We start from the raw sequence: 21,237 nt of genomic DNA on the forward strand, positions 1-21,237 counted from the left end.
CAGTAGATAAAGGCTAAGATATTTATTTTATTTGTCCTTCTTCAATCTTCAGGTGGAGGGGTCTAGTATGCAGACCATCAGTGTTGTTGAACATGAACTTCTGTAAGTAGCTTTCTCTAGATTACCTTTGGTGCATACCAGAATACTGTATGTACCACCAATTACACTAGAATACTTGGCTTGTAAAATTTTAAGGCTTAGTTTTTAAAACCCTGAACGTCAGTTTAAAAAATTTACAAAAATCTACCTCTTGCTTATCTTCTCCTTTTTGTAGTTATTCATTTAAAACCTTCCATAGCTCATGATAGTTACGATTGGAAAAAGTGTAATATGTTGCTGTTTTTGTTTCATAACTGACCTTTTGTGTTTGTTACTTATCGTATATAATTTTGCATGTATATTCTCAAATTGCCTTCATGCCAACAGTTATATCTGAAACCAAAGAAAGTATTTCTAGCACACTTATGCCATGCCACAAGTTCAGGTCCGGACTTACAAGTCCAAACCTGAACTTGAACATGAGTTTAGGTATACAGTACTAAAATGGTAGGACATCAGTAATTCTGACTTGTTCTCCCTGTCCCAGCATCAGTGAAAAGGAGAAGACAGTGACCCAGCTGCAGGAGGAGGTTGCTGAGAAGAAGGCGGAGATCGAGACACTCCAGACTACAGTGGAGCAGCAGAAGAAGAAAAACAACGTAAGGCTACTTACCAAACAGCCTTTAGAATAGTCATAGAAACAAAGAAAACCCATAGATTAATAAAGATGGTGTCATTATGATATTGCTTGGAGTAGAAATGCTTAAGAATGGTACCAAGGTTAGGCCTAGGAAAAAAGATGTTGTGTTTCTGTTTTGTTCTTGAAAAAATTACAGTCAGCAGGTAGTGATTCTCTCATTTTTTTGGGGGGGACGGGTGGGGGCAAAGTGGTCCAGCAAAAACAGTTGGTTATGTGAAAATAAAAGGCGTTAGGACACTGATATTTTAAAGATCGTAATGTAATCACACAGGTATACATTTTTCACATTATTATAAGGAAGTTCAAATCATTATGCATATTACACATATTATATTAACTGTACAAAGCCTAACAGTGTAACTGTGTGAAGTAGTCTGTTTTGAAATTCATCACTCAGGTATCATATCGGAAATTCTATGTCACTTGCCAGCAGTTGACCCAAAAAAGGCTGGGGTTGGCAGGTTTTGGTAAGATTGGTTGGGAAAACAGAAACACAACATTTTTTTCAAGACCTAAAAGGTTTTTTTTGTATAACGTATCATGGAAATGGATTTGGCGGAGGTTAATAGTCATGGTGGTAGAGTTGGCAACATAGTACACAGTAGAGGGATTGATGTACTTTGAGAATGGTGACAGAATTTACATGGTTAAGAATTGCAATGGAAATGATATGGTTTGGGATGTTTAAGAAAATAATGGTGTGGTTGACACGTGAAGAGATATTTATCAAAAAACTATCATATAATGTTTAAAATGGCAGTGAAACTACTCTGCTTGGAACTGGTAGGAAGGCAGCCATTCAAGCATGTAGCTGAAGACTCTGTCCCCTGTATCTCACATTCTGTCACTCACCTCCCCATCTTGTGGACATTCCATGGAAGCAGGGTTCTCTCCAGTGCAGTTGAGCATAGGGGGCCCTTTTTTATGCCCCTACTCTGTATATCAACTAGTATAGAGGGCCTTTGGTTAATTTGTAATAAAAGTAGAAAAATGTTGGCTTTATTTTAACACACTTGGCCCTCAGAATGCAGGAATTAGTATTTCTGAGGGTTGCAAATTTGAAAACTTTAAGGGGTTACCTCCAGACCCCCTGCCTGCTTTGCTTGCCACGTTGTTTTGGCACACTTAAATGCCCCCTATGCTGCAAAAAAAAATTGGTGAGAACCCTCCATGGAAGAGAGTAATTTGTAGACATTAACGTCATGTCATCAGCTAATTGCCTGAGGAAATGCAATTAAGCCTCTCTATTTAGGAGGTAATTGTGGCCAGTATGTGGCCGGGAGCAGGTCAACCTTTAATAATGTGTGGCACAGGAGTCATTACCTGTTTTTGCACAGTGGTGTCCTTACATAAATTTGGTCAGTACTGTAAATGCAGAAACGTTCGCGGTGGATTAATGTTCGCGGTTTTTGCGGCGGCATCCACCGCGAACAATTTTCCATAACAGTAAGAGATTACAGTGCATGGTGCTACCGCGAAATTAAAACTACCGCAAAAAGTCTATTTTCCCGCTACCGGGAAATTAAATCTCCGCGAACTTAAATGCATTTACAGTATGTGGCCTGGACCGAGCAAATGTTGATAATGTGTAGCACTGGGGGTCAGTGAGTCATTAGCTGTTTTTGTACAGTGGTGTCCTTAATACATTTTCATCTACTGGAAATCTTTAAATTTTAGCAATTTTATTTTCATGTCTTTCGAAGCGAACTCTCCACTTTTGATTCATGATCCTGCAAGTATGCATTTTATCGTGTATTGATACTGTACTACTGAAGCTTACAGGCAAAACATAGCGAAAACCTTATTTTTACTCCTTCTGTATTAAAAAAAATACTGCAAAAGAAAACGGATTTACAGTATCAAAAATAACACAAGAACAATTACATAGTGATGACATTTCAGGCATTTTTTAAGTCTACATGTACTGTATTGTTGAATATCATTGTTACGTAGCAAAACTTTGAAGATATTCTGTACCAGTGATCTGATTTGTTTTTGCATGGCACCATGCAAAAGGTCTTGTGTATGATGGTCCTCCGTCTGTTTTTACCGTTTTAACTTGATTGGTTCGTTCTCTCCGACACAAGGATCTTCGCGAGAAAAACTGGAAAGCAATGGATGCTCTAAACGCTGCAGAAAAATCTCTCGCTGACAAAGAGAAAGTTACCAGTGCCAAGGTATCTTTGACATTGGGTTCTTCTTGTAACTTTTTTTTCTTTTTTTTTTCTTTTTGGAACCACCTGATTTGTGAACATTGCTATTTGATGTTTTATTGCATGCAAGTCAAAATCATACACTTCATTCCATTCATTTTCATTTTCCATGATTGTACAAAAGTTATAACTCGTATTATCACAATATTGAATGCAAATGAAAACGTATGATGTACATGTACAATGGATTACAGAGATATGGACACAAATGACAAGATGAATCTAAAAAAAAAATTGAATACAAAATGTACGTCATTCATTTGAAGACATTGAAAGACAATCCTATTGTAGATGTACCTTGATAGCATAGAGGACTCTTTTAGATAGTTATAGCGTTGTCAGGCATTCAACATGAAAGTGCCCTGAAGTAGTTGTATTGTCTCTTTTTTAACCTTTTTGTTCTATATTATGTTTTATATAATATTCCGTAGCTAACTAGAGCTCCATTTCTGGCCCACATTTCCATTAACCTTTTCCTATGTATGCGCAGATATTAACACTTACAATGCCGTTCGATATTTTTTTGTTTTCCAGCTACTTTATTTTGTAGTTCCAAGCTCCTTTTGATTTTGTTTCATAGAAAAAATGGTCTTTGAAGTGTTACATTGTGACCCCTTCTCTGGACATTGTCTAGCACTGACCACTAGGAATATCTCTTACAGAACAAGGCCACACTTGTAGTCTTTGTCCTCAGCAAAGTCTATCGTAGCCTGTTGGCCACCATTTGATTTTCATCTAACCCAAAAATCTATGCACAGCTTACATATAGGCAACTGAGTGTAATGCCTGGTTAAATAAATAAATGAAATGAAAATGAAATGGTTCATGCGATTAAGGCCCTGTTCACACTTGGTAAAATCAGTGCCAATCAATTTGCTTTGAGGGCAAATTGTGGTTTTCTAGGTCACTGATTCGATGTAGGGCTTGATTTGTCTGGGATCTGGCCGTTGTCAATCAGTCTGACATGTTTTTTTAGTCCACAGCAAGTGATTCTTATGGATGACATCAACACACTGATTGATTCGTATAGATTTTGTAGTACAATGTCAATAAGATCACGCGCCTGTAACTCTCACGAGTTAATGTTCTGAAGTGATTGGTCATCAGTATTGATCCTGAAGAAGGTGACAGTGGTTGTTGAAAATTTGATCCCTGTGTCCCTGTGTACTTCTGTGTTGGAAGAAAGTTAATCGTTGTACTATGATTACTGCCAACACAGACAAGCTTTTCATGGTAATTCGTATAGGTTTTGCTGAGTATGAATAGGACCTAAGAAAACCACAATTGACCCTTAAAGCAGATTGATTGGAAAGATTTTGCTAGGTGTGGACAGGGCCTTGTTTTGGACTCGGACCATGTTCTCTGTGCACTGTACCTGCTGAATAAAGAGACACAACCATTGCTTTATGTGAACCAGTCAGAATTGCCCTGAAGAAGGTGACAGACAGTCAACAAAACGTCGGTGAGAATAAAGCATTGGTTGTGTAAAAAGAGTCTCTTTATTCAGTGACGTACCGACCTGATGAAACTATTCACCACTGTACCTACTAAATGTACTTCTCCAACAAAGTTGTGTTTTCTTCCGTCCCCCCAGGATGACACGGCCACGTCAGACCAGGACAGGAGTCAGGCCAGAGAAGCCCTGCAGAGAATCTTCCCAGACATCTCCATGGACGCCTCCCTGGAGTACCAGGTCTGGCTCACCAGCTTCGAGAAGGCTGCGCTTTCCAGGCTAGAGGAGCTGCAGACAGCTGCCAAACAGTCTGCCAAAGTGCCTACACAGACTTCTAAGGTAAGTCACTGGGAGGGGCAGTTTGGGAACCTACATTTGGTCCTGTGTACGCCTTGTTAAAATTTATATGTCATACCTGGACCTGGGTAATGGTCAATACGGATGTTCGATACCAATCCATATTTTACGACATTGTACAGTTTCGTCATTGGAGATTGCAAAAAAGTTATCACATGGAATTTTTTTATTTTCATTTTACAAAATCATGAAGACTTTAGCTTCTCTACCACGTAGGCCGTTAGAATGGGAAAATTCGTTTTTTCCAAGCAGCTTCAATCAAAAAAGTGTTAAATGATGATAGTTTTCGGGTCCAAAATTAAAATGTTACTACATATTCTACCCAAAATAAAGAGGCAACAAATGATACGTATAGATTTGTCGGAAAGAGGCAGTAAACTGCTTTCCACCATATTGATTAAGTTTCGCGTCCTACGTTTCCTAGCGTAACTGTAGCCCTTCGGCCGGAGGCTGTCCGTCAACCTCCGAAATCATAAAAGAAACTCCGGTCCGAGACCCTAACATCCTTTTGTCATTTTCCTTTTGAGAATTTCTAACACTAGGTCCTGTATTTCCCCAGGATGAAGGTGTGGAGGCCCAGCTTGCGGAGGCAGCAGAGAGGGAGAAAGAACTGCAGGAGGAATGTGAGAAATACAAGACAGTCCTGGCAGACACAGTAAGTCATCAAGAACATATCAAGAAAACTGCTCATCTTAGGCTTAGGAAAAAGTTGTTTTAAATCATAATGTTTCCGATTACTGTCCCCCAAAAAATAGCATCAGTCGAGACAGGACTGGTTGTCTTTTTAAAAAATTTTAAAGTGATCCTTCAAATACAGTTAAACTGTTAAACTGAACTAGTATTTCAAGCATCATATTTTGATTATACAGATATACAAAAATGTATATCATACAATCTGAAGTGTAATATTTGTAAACTAAAGAAAGAAGTATTATGTGAACTCAACTACTACATTCGTATCAACTGAAAAAGCCTATTTTGTCAACTGAGTGTGAAATCGAGGAAGTCTGTTTTGAATTTCACCTCTCGGATGTCAAATCGAAAAATTTTTGGTCAACCAACATAGTCATTTCTTAAGTCTTTGACTGATGAAGGGCTGGTGGAATGGGCTGTCGATAGCATGCATGTTCAGGGCTCGAAATTCATTTTTGATATTTGGGTGCACCACTTGAATTTAATAAGTAGAATGTAAAAAAAAAACCTAATAACAAAACTTAGTTACAAGGTATCAAATTCTTAAACAAGTAACACGACAGTGATGACAGACATTTTTATCATCTTTCTAACACTTAGATGTCAAAAAATATGATGTATACTTAGTATACTAGTATACTTGACATCTTTCCATACATAAACCTAAGAAAATATTTGGGTGCACCCTGTGCACCCACTGAAAAAAGTTGGGTGGACAGTTCCGATTTTGGGTGCACCTGGGTGCACATGCACCCAGTATTTTGAGCCCTGATGTTGGATGAGCGATGCATCTGGAATCGGAAATCACGGTTTGTCGGTCCAGAGACAGGGCCACTAATCACACATGCTACCAAATATCATTGGGAAGGTAAAGTTATTTACAGACATATTGCCCAATGGGACATGAATCAGTGTACAACTCTAATGTCTAGATGAAAGTTTCGTCAGCCATTTGGCATCATCTTAACATCCACAACGGACATTCGTTTTCTTAAGATAACACAGACATTTTAGACAGAGAACCACGTTGGTTTGAAAGGGGGGTTAAGGAAGCCATTTACGAGCGCATTTATCGTCCATCTCTCAATCGGAAGGGGGGGGGCTGAGAACTGACCTTTCCAGTGCTTGGAATGATGTTTTAAAGTAAATGATGGTTTTATTGATATATAGACACTTATTATCATTATATCCCTTGTTAGCCTTTCTTATTTTGCTAGAATGTATCACAGAACCTTTGTCAGTTACCTTTTTGTTTATTTAGAACACTGTTTAGAATACCTCTGTAGTTACCTACCATGTTTACTTTAGAACACCTTAGCCGTTACCTTTTTTGTTTATTTAGAACATAAGAAGAATTCCTTATTCCGCAGAGTTGTAAACTTTTATTTTTATTTCACTGAAGAAGAACGACGGATGTCGTTTGAAACGTCTGAATTAAATTTGATTTATCCAGAAGAAGAGATTCAACTTTCATCTATTCATTATATTCCTGGATGTATAATCTTCACAAACGAACTCTAATGTTTGTTTCCAGGAGTCCATCCTGAACAGACTGCAGAGCAGTGTGGAGTCTGAGGAACAGAAGTGGCAGGAGAAGCTGAGGTTAGCAAACGAAGACCTCGAACAGGTGAGTTCATGTTACTGTTAGCAAGTTTGTTCATGTAGTACTCTTTGGAGTTTGAGCAAGTAGGAATTGTTAAAGGAGCACTTCAGAAGGGTGTGTTGTCAATGGCCTTGTTGCACGTTGCAGAAATCCACTTGTGGTGAATTACTGGATGTGTGGTGTGTAAAACAATACTTGCTAACCCCTCATATGCATTTCTTATATATAGAGACTCATACTTTATCTTGAATATTTCATCATTAATGAGCGTTGATAAGCACCTCATGATGCTGGTTGTCGATAAAATATTAAAGGACACAAAGATATCACCCTGAAATTATTTTTGTAACCTAACTTTCGTACACCTTAGCAAGCACTTTGAATTCCACCATTCAGGCTGAGATTGCTTGATTTAATTACAGGTAACATCGAGCCATACATTTTGAAAATGAAGAGATTCTATCATGAAAAACTTAAATTGGTATCCATACAGTATGGTATTACAAAAACACATGAAAGGGTTGAAGAGCATATCTTTATAAGTTGTGGTTACTGGCTGACAAGTCACCCTCCCCCCAGGCCAGAGGAGAGGTCCGTGCAATGCAGGAAGCCGTACAGCAGGTGAAGTCTGAGAGCCAGCAGGGTTCGGAGGAGCAGGGGCGTCTGCAGGACCAGCTCAAGGTGCTTGTTTTTTTTTTAATTTTAAGAAGACAATACACTTGAGACATATAGTCATCTCAGGGCTGTAGCCAGCTCGACATTTTTTTCCGTCAGCCAATTCCCATTGTCGCGAAAACACTATTCCAGGAGTTAGAGAGACTGAACTGAGACCTTGAAAAACGGGTTTTAATGAGATTATCGTATGCGAAAGGGCACCGACACACATTGTCAACAATCATAACAATAGCAAAACAAACAGTGTGTGGCTTTTACGACCGTGTACGGCGTCCCCAAGCAGCCTGTAGCTTCCACCAAGGAGCTTGTATCAGATTTTGATCCGTCAAAGTTGACGGATTAGTTTTAAAATTTTTCCGTCACACGCAGCAAATTTCCGTCAATTGACGGAAAAACGGATGCTGGCTAGAGCCCTGAGTCATCTACTGCTGGTGTCATGACCCACACATAACACATCACAGAAAACGTAGAATAACATAAACAGTCTGTATAACGACAACCAGAAACAAAGCAATTGGGCACAAACTAAGTAGCAGGGTCAAAAGATGTAATTGAACAGTGTATGTTGTAGTTAGTTCTGGTTCATATTGAAGCCTTTAAAACCAGTCTCCTAGCATAATAATTGACCATTCATCAACTTAGTTGTGGCCTAGAACTGGTCAAATGGTCTTGCACTGAACAAACCCTTTAAAGAAAAGTGTCTGGGGCCACAGCTTTGATATGACTGGTACTTCAGTGTGCAGATGGGTGTTACACATGTTGTTGGAGATAGTGAGACTGTGTGCTTGTTTCAGGTGCTGCAGGAGGAGAGGGACAAGCTGCAGCAGGAGCTGCAGACCCTGCAGGCTGCTGCAGGGAGTGGCCAGGCGGAGAACGGGCCCGCAGGTCCCACGGAGGAGGATCTCAGTAAAAGGGATGAGGAGATCGCTGCACTCAAGGTACAGACATAGATGTAAACCATGCGAAGTGTTTTCGTCATAGGGATGATTTTGTCCACAAACTGTCTTGCCATCTGACATGTAAATAAATACAGTAGAAGTCGCTTAATTGCTCGGCCTATTTGCCAGTGAATTTCGTGCAATTATCCGGCTGATGCAATCATGCGAACTTATCTAGCTGGACCGCACCGGTTTGGGATTTTGGGATTCCGTGCAGTTAACAGAAGTGTGCGTTAATCCGTTGTGCAATTAACTGGCTTCTACTATAGTAAAACTGTTTCCAATGACATTCCCTGAACCCAACTGGTGTCACTGGGCCCGGCGTCTTGAACTTGAAGATATTCGTTCTGGACCGGCACCCACACACATATGCAAACGTTTACGGATATCACTGTACAATGTTGGTAGCTATTCCCTTTCTTCTTTGCTTTACATGTAAGTATTAAAAAATCAGCTCATCTTGTACTTACCTGTGATGAATTAGTTGGCAGTAATCAAGATTGCTTCTTCCAAGTTCAGGGAATGTTGTGAGAATATGTTCTATTATTTATGGACATGCATGATGACATAGACAGTCTGTGAGCAAAATCCTTCATATGTCAAAAACAGTCAATGTAGTTCAAATTTTTATTTCAGTCATGATGTGTTGATTTTGAGACAGTAACATGTACTTAGAGTAAAAAAAAATGTCCATTTTGGTATTACACCAAAATGGACATTTTTTTTTGCATACACTGTAAATGCAGAAACCGCGAACTTAAAACCACCGCGGATATTTTTCCATGGCAGCAAGAGACTACAGTGCATGGTGCTACAGCGAACTTAAAACCACCGCGAAATGTCCATTTTCCCGCTACCGCAAAATTAAATCTTTTCCCGCTACCGCAAAATTAAATCTCCGCGAATTTAAATGCATTTTACAGTATCACCGGTAGTATACACTGTAATACTTAAGAGGTGGTAAATCCTAAGGATGTTGGAAGAAATGTAACCCTGTTGGTTTCTGTGTCTCAAGGCACGTCTTGAGAAGGAGAAGAAGTTGTGTAAGGAGCTGGGCTCGGCCGCCACCAAACTTCAATCCCTGCTCAAGACAGCAGAGGATCAACTCAAAAAGGAAAGGGAAAATGTCAAAAAGCTACAGGTAAGATTCACTAAATGTTAGGTTAAAACTATAGTATATTGTGGTTATATTCCTAGTGTTGTGTATATTGTGAATATATTCGTACTATTTTGTCTTTTTTTGTCCTGTTCTGTTTTTCCTTTTGTCTTCTTTTATGTTGTTGGTCAAAAATTTAAGTCCTTCTGTCCTTTCGTGTTCCACAGGGGAATTCTGAGGAAAAGGTGAGTTTCTTCTTGTATTTCTTGAGTTTTCTCGTTGAACAGTTGCCAAACTTGGCTTGCCTTTCTGTGGATTGTGTTTCCTCAACAGTTTCTGTCATTGATTGCCTCTACATCAATTCCTCAATAATGGAACAAGGAGCTGGATAAACCAAACATGATATGTGTCTGTTTTCACTTTCGCCCCCACCCAACTTAAATGTCTTGATGGAAAGTACAGTCAAACCTGCCCGAGCGACCACCTGCCCATTTCGACCGCTTTTTCTTGGTCCCGATTTTTTCCCCATTGACGTAAGCATTAAGCGACCTTTTCTCAACAACCACCTGGCCAACGCAACCGCGACTGGCCCAAATTGGGACCCATAACGACCGCATCATTTTCAAAATTGAGGTTTTCATCGATTTTTTATGATTACTAGCGCGATTTTGTGCCGAAATCGGCTTTCTGCGTCGGATTTTGACTGCCATTACAATGTTATGTTAAGAATAAGGATGGCGGCGGTCAATGGGTGGGTCAATTGGGCAGTCTACTGTAATATGGGATGAAATTTCGTTGTAAGAAAATCCGACATTAGCTGTTACAGAAGTTGTTTTTTTTTAAATCTATATCATTATAAAGTGAACGAATGCTGAAACGTGTATAGCCTCATACTTTTTAAAGAAAGATCTGTGTAGCTCATACCTTTTTTAAGAAAGATCTGTGTGAGTGCTTTTGTCCAACTGTACTGTACATTCACCCGCGTGGTTAAGTACGCTATCGGGACGTACCGGGCATCGAATTCGAAAGGTGCACCGTTTCAGATACGGCGATCAAGAACACAGCGACGCATAAAGGCTTGTATGGTAACTGACAGCATCAAAGTTCCCTTACTGTCTAAAACATTAGAGTACAAATATTGAGCTTTAAAACACTGTATTTTATAAAAGCTCGATAAAAGCTTGGGGTTAACTTTACAGTGTGCATGTTGTATTTGACATTAAAGACCTCAATTCTTTGGGTGCGTGCAGTTTGCTTGATATTTGCACACAACGGAAACCATTTATACTTAGCATGGGGCATGTTTTGAGTCGATACTCTTCTCAGCGACCACCTGCTCAAATCGACCACTTTTTTTCGGTCCCCCGGGTGGTCGTCTTGGGCAGGTTTGACTGTACTCAAATATAATATAATGAAAAATATTTTGGCCATCATGTTTACATAAAACTATTAGCGGAAAAGTCTTTATCCAGCTGTTTGTAGTTGATATCTGTAAGAATGAATCTCGAAGTGACATATATTCTGGTTGTGTGCTGTTGCTTCCACTCAAAGCCTTTGCCATAGTTTCCATGTTACACCTACATTGCCACACCTGCACTTGCACACTAGTAGTACTAGTAGTGTTTGCTCTAGTGTATAGTTGTGTGTGTCCCAACGTTGATCATTTGGCTTTCACCAGAAACCAGACCATTTTACTAGTCTGGTATCCATCCGAGTCTAGCTCTGGTCTGCTCCACCGATTGCTTCCCTGCCGTATAGTCTGGCACAGGATAACATACTGTAAACCCGTTTGGTCCTTATGGCACTCCATATTTCAGTTATTACAACGTGTTCTTGACGCAGTGTAACAGTTATTGAGGTTCCATCCAAATGCCAGTTTGAACTGTTACCATAACGATGACTGTTTGACCCAATCAAAGCTCTCTTGTATCTTTTACACATGTTTAAATGTTGTTTCTCTCGGGGGCCAGACTTTCAGCAGGGAACCATTTAGAGGATCAAAACAGAGCTAGAATAGAATGGATACCCGGCAAAATTTTACTACATGTACAAAGGAAACATCCAGTTGAAAAACTTGTGAAAGCTGAATGCTGAGAATAATTGCGGCTGCCGGTTCTAATTTGTAGGGGAGCACAGATCAGTCAGACGTAGTGGAAGCACCACAGTCTCTCAATCAGTCACAAATAGAAAAAGATTTGGCAGACGCCTTACAAGAGGTACTTGTTCCTATGTTCCAAGTGTCGAGTGATGTTCTTGCACCCTAGGCCAATGCACCCCCCCCCCCTTTCCTACTAACACTTCCCCTGTATGTGTTGTGAGTTTTGCATGAGCTAACCATCCCTAATGTTACCATAAATCTGTGTCCACACTTTGTTGGTTAAAACTTAAAGTTGTTGGCAAAATCATTAAGAGGGAGGCAATTAATGTCATGGTAAATCAATGTTAATTTATTTTCAAAAGTTCCTTGTCCTGGCGTGTTTTTGTACAATCTCTACTACTACTACTACTTCTGTTATTTTGTTTTTCAATGCAGTACATTCCAGCTACATAAAGAAACAATAGCCATATTTGTAACCTGAATTTAGAGGAAAAACAGAAACCTCAGGTCATGCCTTTTGTTTGTTTGATTATAGAGATGACCTCCGCGCACATCACTTTTTGTCCTTCAAAAAAAACGTTTTCAACCATACTGTAAGTTGCACAGAGTTGCAATTCAAAGGCAATTATGAAGTCGAGGAACAAAAATGAAGAATCTGTTGTTTGGTGTATACCATACTCTGTGTTAAGTCAGTTGTTTAACATTCCTAACCACTTATATTTCATAATGGAGGCAACTTTTTGGGGGCTAATTTTTTCTTCTTTACTAGCTCGAGCTTGCATCAGAAGATGTCATCCATATAATCAAATCAACCTGGACTGTTGGATGGCTTTCACTCATTAATCATCTCCAAATTTTCAAATTTATCTTTCACATTGTTAATGAATACAAAGTCTGACCTATCATTTCAAAGAAACATACACTTCATATAATGATTTCATGACATGTGAAGATATTTGTTTGGAAATAGTTTTTCTGTGAAATAGGAATTCCAATGTTATTGGCTACCAAGCTAGAGTCATGTCAGTCAAACACAATCATAATTCATAACAATAACCTAAACCTCTTTCACATATACATTTACATTTACATGCACAGTCTAGGTTGTGCTGAATTGATGTGTTTTTACACTATCACTAGTTTATAGGATGGTTACATTGTGCAACATGCAAACCTTGTAATATCTTCTCTCCAGGTGCAAGCCACACCAGATGATGGAACTTCCGTGTGAGAGCACCACATGACGAAACCTCTATGAGAGATCTCCAGATGACACAACCTTGGTGTGAGATCTCCGGTAGTTTCAGTTACGCGACTTCTTGACTACCTGTTCCCAATCTCTGCTATAGGAAAAGTACTTGTAATTATATATAGCTATGAGCAATTTCTCTACCATACTTTTCCTACATTTATACAGCCAATAAGAAAGACTAAATCTATTTTTCTTGAAATGTAACACCAAAAAATGTATAGGACGCATAAGATGAGAATCTGTAGTGTTGTAATGTAATTGTACTTATCGATGAATTGATTATACCATTGCATTAACTATTTTTCAATCCACTCAGAATTTGAGTCATAGTAGCAGCTAGATAGGGTTTGTAGACTTTTCCACATATGGAAATCAGTAGTAATGCTAGACTAGAAATTACAAAGTTTACGACTGGTCTATAGATCAATCGAGTATTGGTAATGACAAAGCTGTCAAGGTTTTAGTTCTTTTTCTTTTCTTTTTTTTATTAGCTAAGTCAGTATAAATACAGCAATGGGAAAAAGGATGGACTTAAAAGATCACTCTAAATCCCGAAATGTAACAGAGTTAAGAATATGGTTATTCTGGTGACCTATGGGTTCGGAAAGATTCAGAATGAGGGTGAGGATCATTGGGCAAGACTTAAAAAGTTCACTTCTTTGTTGCCTTGCCACAAGTATACTGTATGTGGCTTACATTTGGTGTTGTTAGATAGTACGTCACAAGCTTAAGTCCGTAATGTCTACTTTAAAGAAGGAGGATGGTTTCTAACTAGTCATTAAATGTACTTTAGTTTGGCCAATCAGTGTGCAATGGGCTCCCAAGGGATGTGAAACAATGAAAGTGTTACTTTAGTCTTAATGTACATTAATCCAACAGGCAGAGTTCTTCTCAGCTTAAACCGGTTGATTCCTTCACACCAGTTTTTAAGTATCCGTATAATAGTTGGAATTGGCACACAGTATATGTACAGGTGAAGCTACGGTAAAGACTGTAGCAGATGTACTTATAGAGGGGAGGGGAGGTGCCATATGGGATGTTGTTGACTGTGTCGTCCGGACAGGTGTCAATAAAAGTGTCTGATGTGCCTCAATGTGTTGTTTGTGTATTGATTTTCATATGTAATGCTGGCTTAGAATGAAAGTGATAGTAATTCTAGCCTTTGATATATGAAAATGGACAATAGAAGAACAAAGCAAAATAGAGTTAAAGATGCAGATTGAGTATACAGTAAAGAAAAGAAAACTGCAGTGGTACAGCTACAATGGGACTAGCCAAAACTATTAGTATCATGCAAGGAACCATCCAGGAAAGAAGAAAGAGGGGTAGGGAACAGAAAACATGGAAGGATGATATCAGGGAATGGACAGGCGTGACACTACTAAGTAAGTGAAACACAGAAAAATAGATGGTGGAGGAAAAGGGTGGAGAAAACTGGTCTGTGGGGTCCAAACGGTAAAAAACGAGACAAAAGCAAAAATGAGATGACTCTGATGATATGTGTTAAAGGCCTTGTTGGTTGGTAAAGTACATTGTACATGTATTCTTATAACACGTATAAATTGACAGCAGAAGAAAAAGACATATCACAGAAATAAGATAATTCCGTCTTGCTTTCTTTATAAATGTTGCTCAGTAGGTCACCAGTACATGATTCCATTGTCAGGCCACAAACATATATTCTTGATTCTTACATTTTGTTGGTGTGCTATACCATGCCAATGATCCACAAACTTAGGAACTTATCTTTCAAGTAAGGACTAAATTAGATATTTTAGTCTAAAATGATAAGTTAAAGTTGATGCAGCTAATATTACAGATCTCCTATATCCTGCATCAGTTGTAGTCTGTCTGGCGGCAGCTGACAGTGAAGGTCGAATCCCAAAGGTGGAGCCTCCAGGTTGACTTGATGGAAGTAAAGGAGATGGTGCTTCAGGATCTGGAGGGAGGGTGTTAAACTGAGTTGTAAATAGCCATTATCAATTCAATGTCAGTAGTGTCTCAGTAGCCAAAAAGACTTGAAATTAAGTGCACCGTTTTCAATCAATCACTCACTAGGGTAGGCAGCAGTCGGCTAGTCTATTATATACTTATTTATTATTCAATTAACAAACATGACCAATATTCAATGTCAGTGGTGTTGCAGTAGCCAATGCACCCATCTGATGTTATTGAATCTTACAAATCATACTGCCAGATCTTAACAAAATTCCTGTAATTAAGTTTAATTTCGACTGTCAGTGATGAAATATGGTACGTACATTGTATATCGTGACTGGCAAAAATGTTTGCGAAGCAAAAGGTGCAGAATGATTGTAAATTACACACAAACACAATGTTTTCATAATGTTTGTTTTAAATTAAAATTTCAGCTTCTCAAAAGGATGTTTTTTATGAGCTATGGTCCAAGCTTTCAAACCAGCTACATGTACATGTACTTAACTCACCTCATTTCTTGATGACATCACTTGTCTTAGAAGACTTCTTTTTGCAGTATCCTGTACATAACAGTATGGTTAACGTGATACGTATATAGCAGAGGTGATCTACTCATACCTGTGCATAAGACAAAATAAAGTGCTAACTTGTGCTGTAAACAATGCAACTTTAACTTTAAGGTGTGGCTGAGACCAAAGTAAAAAGAATGCAATGATGCCAAATCTATGAATCAATTTCAATGATACAAAACAAAAGTGTTGTTTGACTAGGACATCAGGCATTGTGTTGGTGTAACAGTTAGGGCCCAGGGATACTGGGTTCAAAACTTCTGACACGACATTGTGCCCTTGGGAATGGCACTTTACACAGATTTACTCACTTCACTCTGGTGAAAATGGAAAAGTATTTGGCAAGGGGCGTTTTTCAGGCAGACGTTAATTGGATGTCCCGTGTTTGAGGAGATCCACAGCAAACAAAACAACCTACCAGACTTATCAAAAAGACCAGGGGTCCAGCTCCCGTCGTGAGCAGACCAATTCAATCTGTCTGGATATGCAGCTCATACGGCCCAGTACAAACCTGTTGTGCTATGCCATGAGGCAATTTACTGGGTACACAATACAAACAAACAAACATTTACCTGACCAGACTGATGACCAAAGACATAGCCCATGATGTGTTTGACCATGACGAGGTAGAAGAAGGGAGCCCACTGCTGCCTGACCGTTCCTGATAACAACACCCCCAGGTACATCTGTAGGAGCTCCTGGTCTGTCTCCTGGGGCTCCAGGTAGTTCTCTACTGGTACAACCAGCTGGGGAAACACATCAACAGGTGTCACTTAGGCCCAATTCACTCACTCACTCACTCACTATCCGGTTTAGCGTCCGTTGTTCCCTATCTTACAAGGGTTGGACGTTGCGGGATGTCCTACAGGTCTAATTTTTTTTTTTCTTATATTAAAAATAACAACAACAATGGTACATTTGTCAACCACTAAGACTAGTGTTTGTACAGTCGGGTACTATTGCACATGGAGGGATAACATATACTGGTGTGTCTGGACGAATTACATGTGTAACTTAACATGCAGTACATGGGCAGTGGAACAGTCAGCAAAGACAAATACATGTAGTACATTTGTCAAAATACTGGGAAACCTTAAGAGGCTCTGTCTGTAAAAACCAAGCATAGGGTGGCCAAAGTCAAAAAATCAATTTTCCTTAAATTTTGTGTGGTGGTAAACACATCAACAGGTGTCAATTAGGCCCAATTCACAGAAGGAAAATATCTGGTCTTACGACAATGACGACCTTGGGCTGCCTCTACATGTAATATGAAGAAACACACAAAAAGGAAAGCCATGAGGTCAAGTGGCGCAGTCGGCAGTGTGTTCGATTCATACATCAGAGGTTCTGGGTTCGAATCCAGGCCATCGATCTTGTGCCCTTGTGTTGGCACTTTACACAACTTCACTCACTGACAGGTGAAAATGGTTAGGGCCATTCCACGGATAGGATGTTAAATGGAGGTCCCGTGTTTGAGGAGAGCCGCACCTCAAGCACGTTAAAGAACCCACCACACTTCTTGACAAAAGAAGGTCAGGGTGAATGGATCAAATAAATCTGTTTGGGTATGCAGCTTGAACTCTCCAGTACAAACCTGGTGTGTTATGTGGTGGTTTACTGGGTATGCAATACAAAGAAACATAATAGGTTGTAAATGTATTTACCTCTTGGAACTGTAGAGGGAACGTCCTGAAAACGGCATCATGCTCACTCAACAGTAGCTTCTTGAAGCCCACCCCATACCTCTGCTGCAGCGGCAACAGCACAAAACTGGCAAACAGGGGGTCCCCGAAAGACGTGGCCTCGTACTGGGCTAATAGGCCCTTGTAGCTACAGAAGGGTGGCAAATCGACTTAGTGAGAAAGAAAAAGAGCTCTTAGTTTAAACATATTTGCAAAGATGGACATTATTTTCAAGTAAAGCAAGTCCCTGTTAGCTACAAATCATTGCTGCAACTTTGCAATTTTTTTTTCAATTTTCCTTTGTGATCCTACTCACGTGCAACACATGAATTAAACATGTGGCCTCTACAAACAAAATGGCTTTGTAGTTGACATCCCCAGTTTTGGCTCCAAATTAGATACAAAATTACTTCATAGGAAACCGTAGTGTTGCCATTGAATTCAAAACCAATGAGATAAGATTCATAAATTTTGCACCTGTTGGCAATTAGTTCACATGCATCTAATTCACAAAAATTGCATTTTTTTTCCAATTAAAAAAAATGCACTGTTTCAGGCAACCAATGACAATTGTTGGCAACAAAGTGGCAGTTTGCAAATCTGTTCCTAACAGGTGTGGCCCAATGAGACACTCACTTGACTGGATGGAGGGATACAGATCATTGGAGTTGCTAGTTACCAGGGAGATACCAGCTTTAGAGGTGTAATGTACATTCGTATATGATTCTGAAGAAGGGATTAACTGCGAATGCACTTACAGGTCATAGAAGGATGTGATCCCAGGGATGGGCATGTTGAAGTCCAGCCCTGCCAGCAGCCCAGGCTGGGTGTAGTGCCTCAGCAGGGCAGACAGGATGTGGTGCACTGAGCTGTCCAGGAACAACTCACTTCCTACAGTGGGACATTTATACACTTCAGAGTCTGACCATCAGATGCTGGTCATTCAATATACAGACTCCTAACAATGTTTTCCTAAAATAATACAAAAAAAGAGGAGCAACTGTTAATAAGTCAACTTTCTGACACAAACATACACCTATACCCTCATATGAAAGCCTGTCATCTCAGCTATCCAAAATTTGCAAAAAACAACTGTTGCCAAGAATCTAATGGCGGAAACATCCGGGATGGCCAAACAATCTCGTGCTAAGATAAAACAGTCCCAACTGTATATCCCCTGATGACCACCTCAGTTGATTTTGTTAGTTTTCTGTTTACTTATTGTACAAGATTTGTTGCTTATGTTTTGTATTTATTGCTCATGTATTGTAGGACTCCAGGAAGAATAGTGATACTACATTTAGTAATGGAGATCAAAATAAAACAAACAAACCACAAAAACAAAGGCTTAGCTTTTAGGCCATAATCAGAAAGTAGACACTCTCCCCTGTCAAATCCACCTCAAAACTGCCAGGATTTCTACCCATTTGACCCGGTACCATCAATTTGCATATGGTAGATGATCAATTTGCATATGGCGGATTGCCACCACATTCCCAAGTTATACCTAGCCAGGCAACCACTTTTACTTAGTCCCATGATTGGTTTGACTGTACCAGCATCAGTTTTTTTTAACATCCAGCAGAGATACAACCAGAACAGAGGTACCAAACTTCTACTAGTTACAAACACACAGTCAAGTGGAAAACATAACCCTTCATATCCATAAGAAATGCACAGAGGTCCCAAAGCAACACACCTGTAAGGAACACACACATGAGCCTGGTCAGCTTGGCGGCCGCTGTCAGAGCTGTGAGGGTTTCTGGGCGCCACGTCTCCAGCATCAGGACCAGCCTCAGGCTATTGGTTACCGTGGCGACGACATCTGCTGGTACAGTCTCCACTGGGTATCCTCTAGACTCCCTGAAATCAAATTTTCAACAAGTACCATTATCATTCCAAGATAATGTAATGCTATGTTTCCAATTACAGTGTTAAAAAAGTACTTGGATTGTCTCTTCTTTTTCCTTTTTCATATTATTTTGACCAAAGTAATCAAATACAGTTATTGAATATTCAATGTAAAATAAAATTCAACTGGACACTGGTATTTTCACCATCATGGTGTGATTGTAAATTAAGCAAATACAGGCTACTGAAACAAATATCAGACTTAAAGTAAATACCTTAAAAATCTGAATACCTCATTTGGACTTTGTAATTGCTTAAAGTTTGTAATTTTTGTTCAAACACACACACTCAACTCTCAAGTTTTGGAGCATTTGGCCTTAAACATGTCTTTTCTCATGGTTATGACATAAACAAAACACAACACAGTGTATTCCCCTTCACCTTCAGTCCCAGCCCTCCAGCGGGTTGGATCACTCCCCCGCCTTTAGCCATCCTATCCACGGTAGGGCTGGCACCCTGGGTGAAACAGAATACACCATGTTGTATACTGTGTGTGGTGAACTGTTCCTTGCATTGCTAGCCAAACACTGGTGTTGAAACATTGAACCTACAGACTGTTGGCCATGCTGTGCAGCTGTACCAGTGGCAGGAACACCCAGTCTGTGGGCAGGAGGGGGCCGGTACAAACCGGTAACAGGAGGGACTGGATCTGGTGTGGACGGCCCAGGGCACGGTTCCTGTGGGAGAGGGAATGGTCAGAAATGGAGAAACTTTGTGGTGGTTCTGCGTTTGCAGTTTTGGTGGTGACCGCTTCACCGCAAATTCAATATTACCGCAAACACTCCATTTTCTTCTTACCAGTAAAAATGAAATCCCCACAGCAATTTACGGTAATTCATATACAGAATAGACAGGTGGACAGACCCAGATGGAAGAAAAAAGTCATGGCCTAATGTCTCACAAGGGATGAAGAGGATAAGGAAGCAAGATGAAACTTGTTGTATGTTTGCTAAAGCTTACTTTCTTTCATCTTCAAATATAAAATCAGTACAACTCGATGTTGATCCAATCATATGGATAACATCCGGATGGATACTCATAAATTTTGAGGTATGTCCAGAAATGGGGTAAATGTACGAAGTTTGTGTGTACGAACTTGTACGAACTTGTACGAAGTTAAAGGTAGATATAGACCGTAATCGGTAAACTTCGGAAGTTTTAAGTGACGTCATCTAAGTTCGTACAGGTAGGCAGGGTTGATGTACGATGTACGGAGTTAACAAATCTAAGTTCGTACAGGTAGGCAGGGTTGGTGTACGATGTACGATGTACGGAGTTAACAAATCTAAGTTCGTACAGGTAGGCAGGGTTGGTGTACGATGTACAGAGTTAACAAATCTAAGTTCGTACAGGTAGGCAGGGTTGGTGTACGATGTACAGAGTTAACAAATCTAAGTTCGTACAGGTAGGCAGGGTTGGTGTACGATGTACGATGTACGGAGTTAACAAATCTAAGTTCGTACAGGTAGGCAGGGTTGGTGTACGATGTACGATGTACGGAGTTAACAAATCTAAGTTAGTACAGGTAGGCAGGGACTAGTGTACGATGTACGATGTACGGAGTTAACAAATCTAAGTTCGTACAGGTAGGCAGGGTTGGTGTACGATGTACATTAGGTCCGCCCCATGTACGAACTTAGCATAACCCACAAAATAGAAAACATTTTAACTTCGTACATCGTACATCGTACATTAGGTCCGCCCCATGTACGAACTTAGCATAACCCACAAAATAGAAAACATTTTAACTTCGTACATCGTACTTCGTACATTAGGTCCGCCCCATGTACGAACTTAGCGTAGCTACGTCACAGATAATTGTCGACGTTTCCCGAACTTTGCCGACAGCGGTTGTCGGAAGTTGTCGGAAGCTAGAAATTGTCGGAAATTACGTGTGACGTAGGCTGATCCAAACTTCGTACATTTCACCCATTTCTGGACATGTATGTAAATTTTTGTCCCTTTTCTAAAAATTAGTTTATGACCAAACAGTAAACCATACCATGCAGCCTTCAAATAC

At 39.8% G+C, this 21,237-nt stretch overlaps 2 protein-coding genes across 9 annotated transcripts in view; one reads left to right on the forward strand and one right to left on the reverse strand.

The window, feature by feature from the left end:
- Positions 1–14,210, forward strand: part of LOC118428988 (ribosome-binding protein 1-like) — a 33,678-nt gene extending 19,468 nt beyond the window's left edge. For 2 of the 8 annotated variants that reach the window (XM_035839380.1, XM_035839325.1), the window contains 12 exons: positions 53–102; positions 587–698; positions 2,827–2,916; positions 4,547–4,744; positions 5,322–5,417; positions 6,990–7,082; positions 7,623–7,739; positions 8,528–8,671; positions 9,687–9,812; positions 9,995–10,012; positions 11,894–11,983; positions 13,061–14,210. In XM_035839380.1, the coding sequence (XP_035695273.1) occupies positions 53–102; positions 587–698; positions 2,827–2,916; positions 4,547–4,744; positions 5,322–5,417; positions 6,990–7,082; positions 7,623–7,739; positions 8,528–8,671; positions 9,687–9,812; positions 9,995–10,012; positions 11,894–11,983; positions 13,061–13,096 (1,170 nt within the window). In that variant the 3' untranslated portion in view covers positions 13,097–14,210. The remainder of the gene's footprint in view (positions 1–52; positions 103–586; positions 699–2,826; positions 2,917–4,546; positions 4,745–5,321; positions 5,418–6,989; positions 7,083–7,622; positions 7,740–8,527; positions 8,672–9,686; positions 9,813–9,994; positions 10,013–11,893; positions 11,984–13,060) is intronic. The other 6 variants (XM_035839333.1, XM_035839356.1, XM_035839341.1 and 3 more) reach the window with 6 other exon arrangements.
- Positions 14,211–14,679: 469 nt separating this feature from the next.
- LOC118429305 (RNA polymerase II-associated protein 1-like) lies at positions 14,680–19,898 on the reverse strand. Its single transcript, XM_035839790.1, has 7 exons — positions 19,769–19,898; positions 19,006–19,169; positions 18,065–18,197; positions 17,289–17,454; positions 16,197–16,370; positions 15,565–15,615; positions 14,680–15,056 (listed from the first exon to the last, which is right to left on the reverse strand). The coding sequence occupies exons 1-7, from the start codon at positions 19,780–19,782 to the stop codon at positions 14,931–14,933; spliced, it is 828 nt and encodes a 275-aa protein (XP_035695683.1). The 5' UTR covers positions 19,783–19,898; the 3' UTR covers positions 14,680–14,930.
- Positions 19,899–21,237: the final 1,339 nt, after the last annotated feature.

The sequence above is a fragment of the Branchiostoma floridae genome, chromosome 1 (genome assembly GCF_000003815.2).
Source record: "Branchiostoma floridae strain S238N-H82 chromosome 1, Bfl_VNyyK, whole genome shotgun sequence".
Taxonomy (NCBI): domain Eukaryota; kingdom Metazoa; phylum Chordata; class Leptocardii; order Amphioxiformes; family Branchiostomatidae; genus Branchiostoma; species Branchiostoma floridae.

Bases quoted from the DNA above. Each gene is read 5' to 3' on its own strand.
- LOC118429305 (XM_035839790.1), bottom strand. The intron at 16,371-17,288 runs GTAAATACATTT...GTGTTTCCCCAG, and splicing joins TCCCTCTACAGTTCCAAGAG to CTGGTTGTACCAGTAGAGAA. The intron at 15,616-16,196 runs GTAAATGTTTGT...TGTTATGTACAG, and splicing joins TTGGTCATCAGTCTGGTCAG to GATACTGCAAAAAGAAGTCT.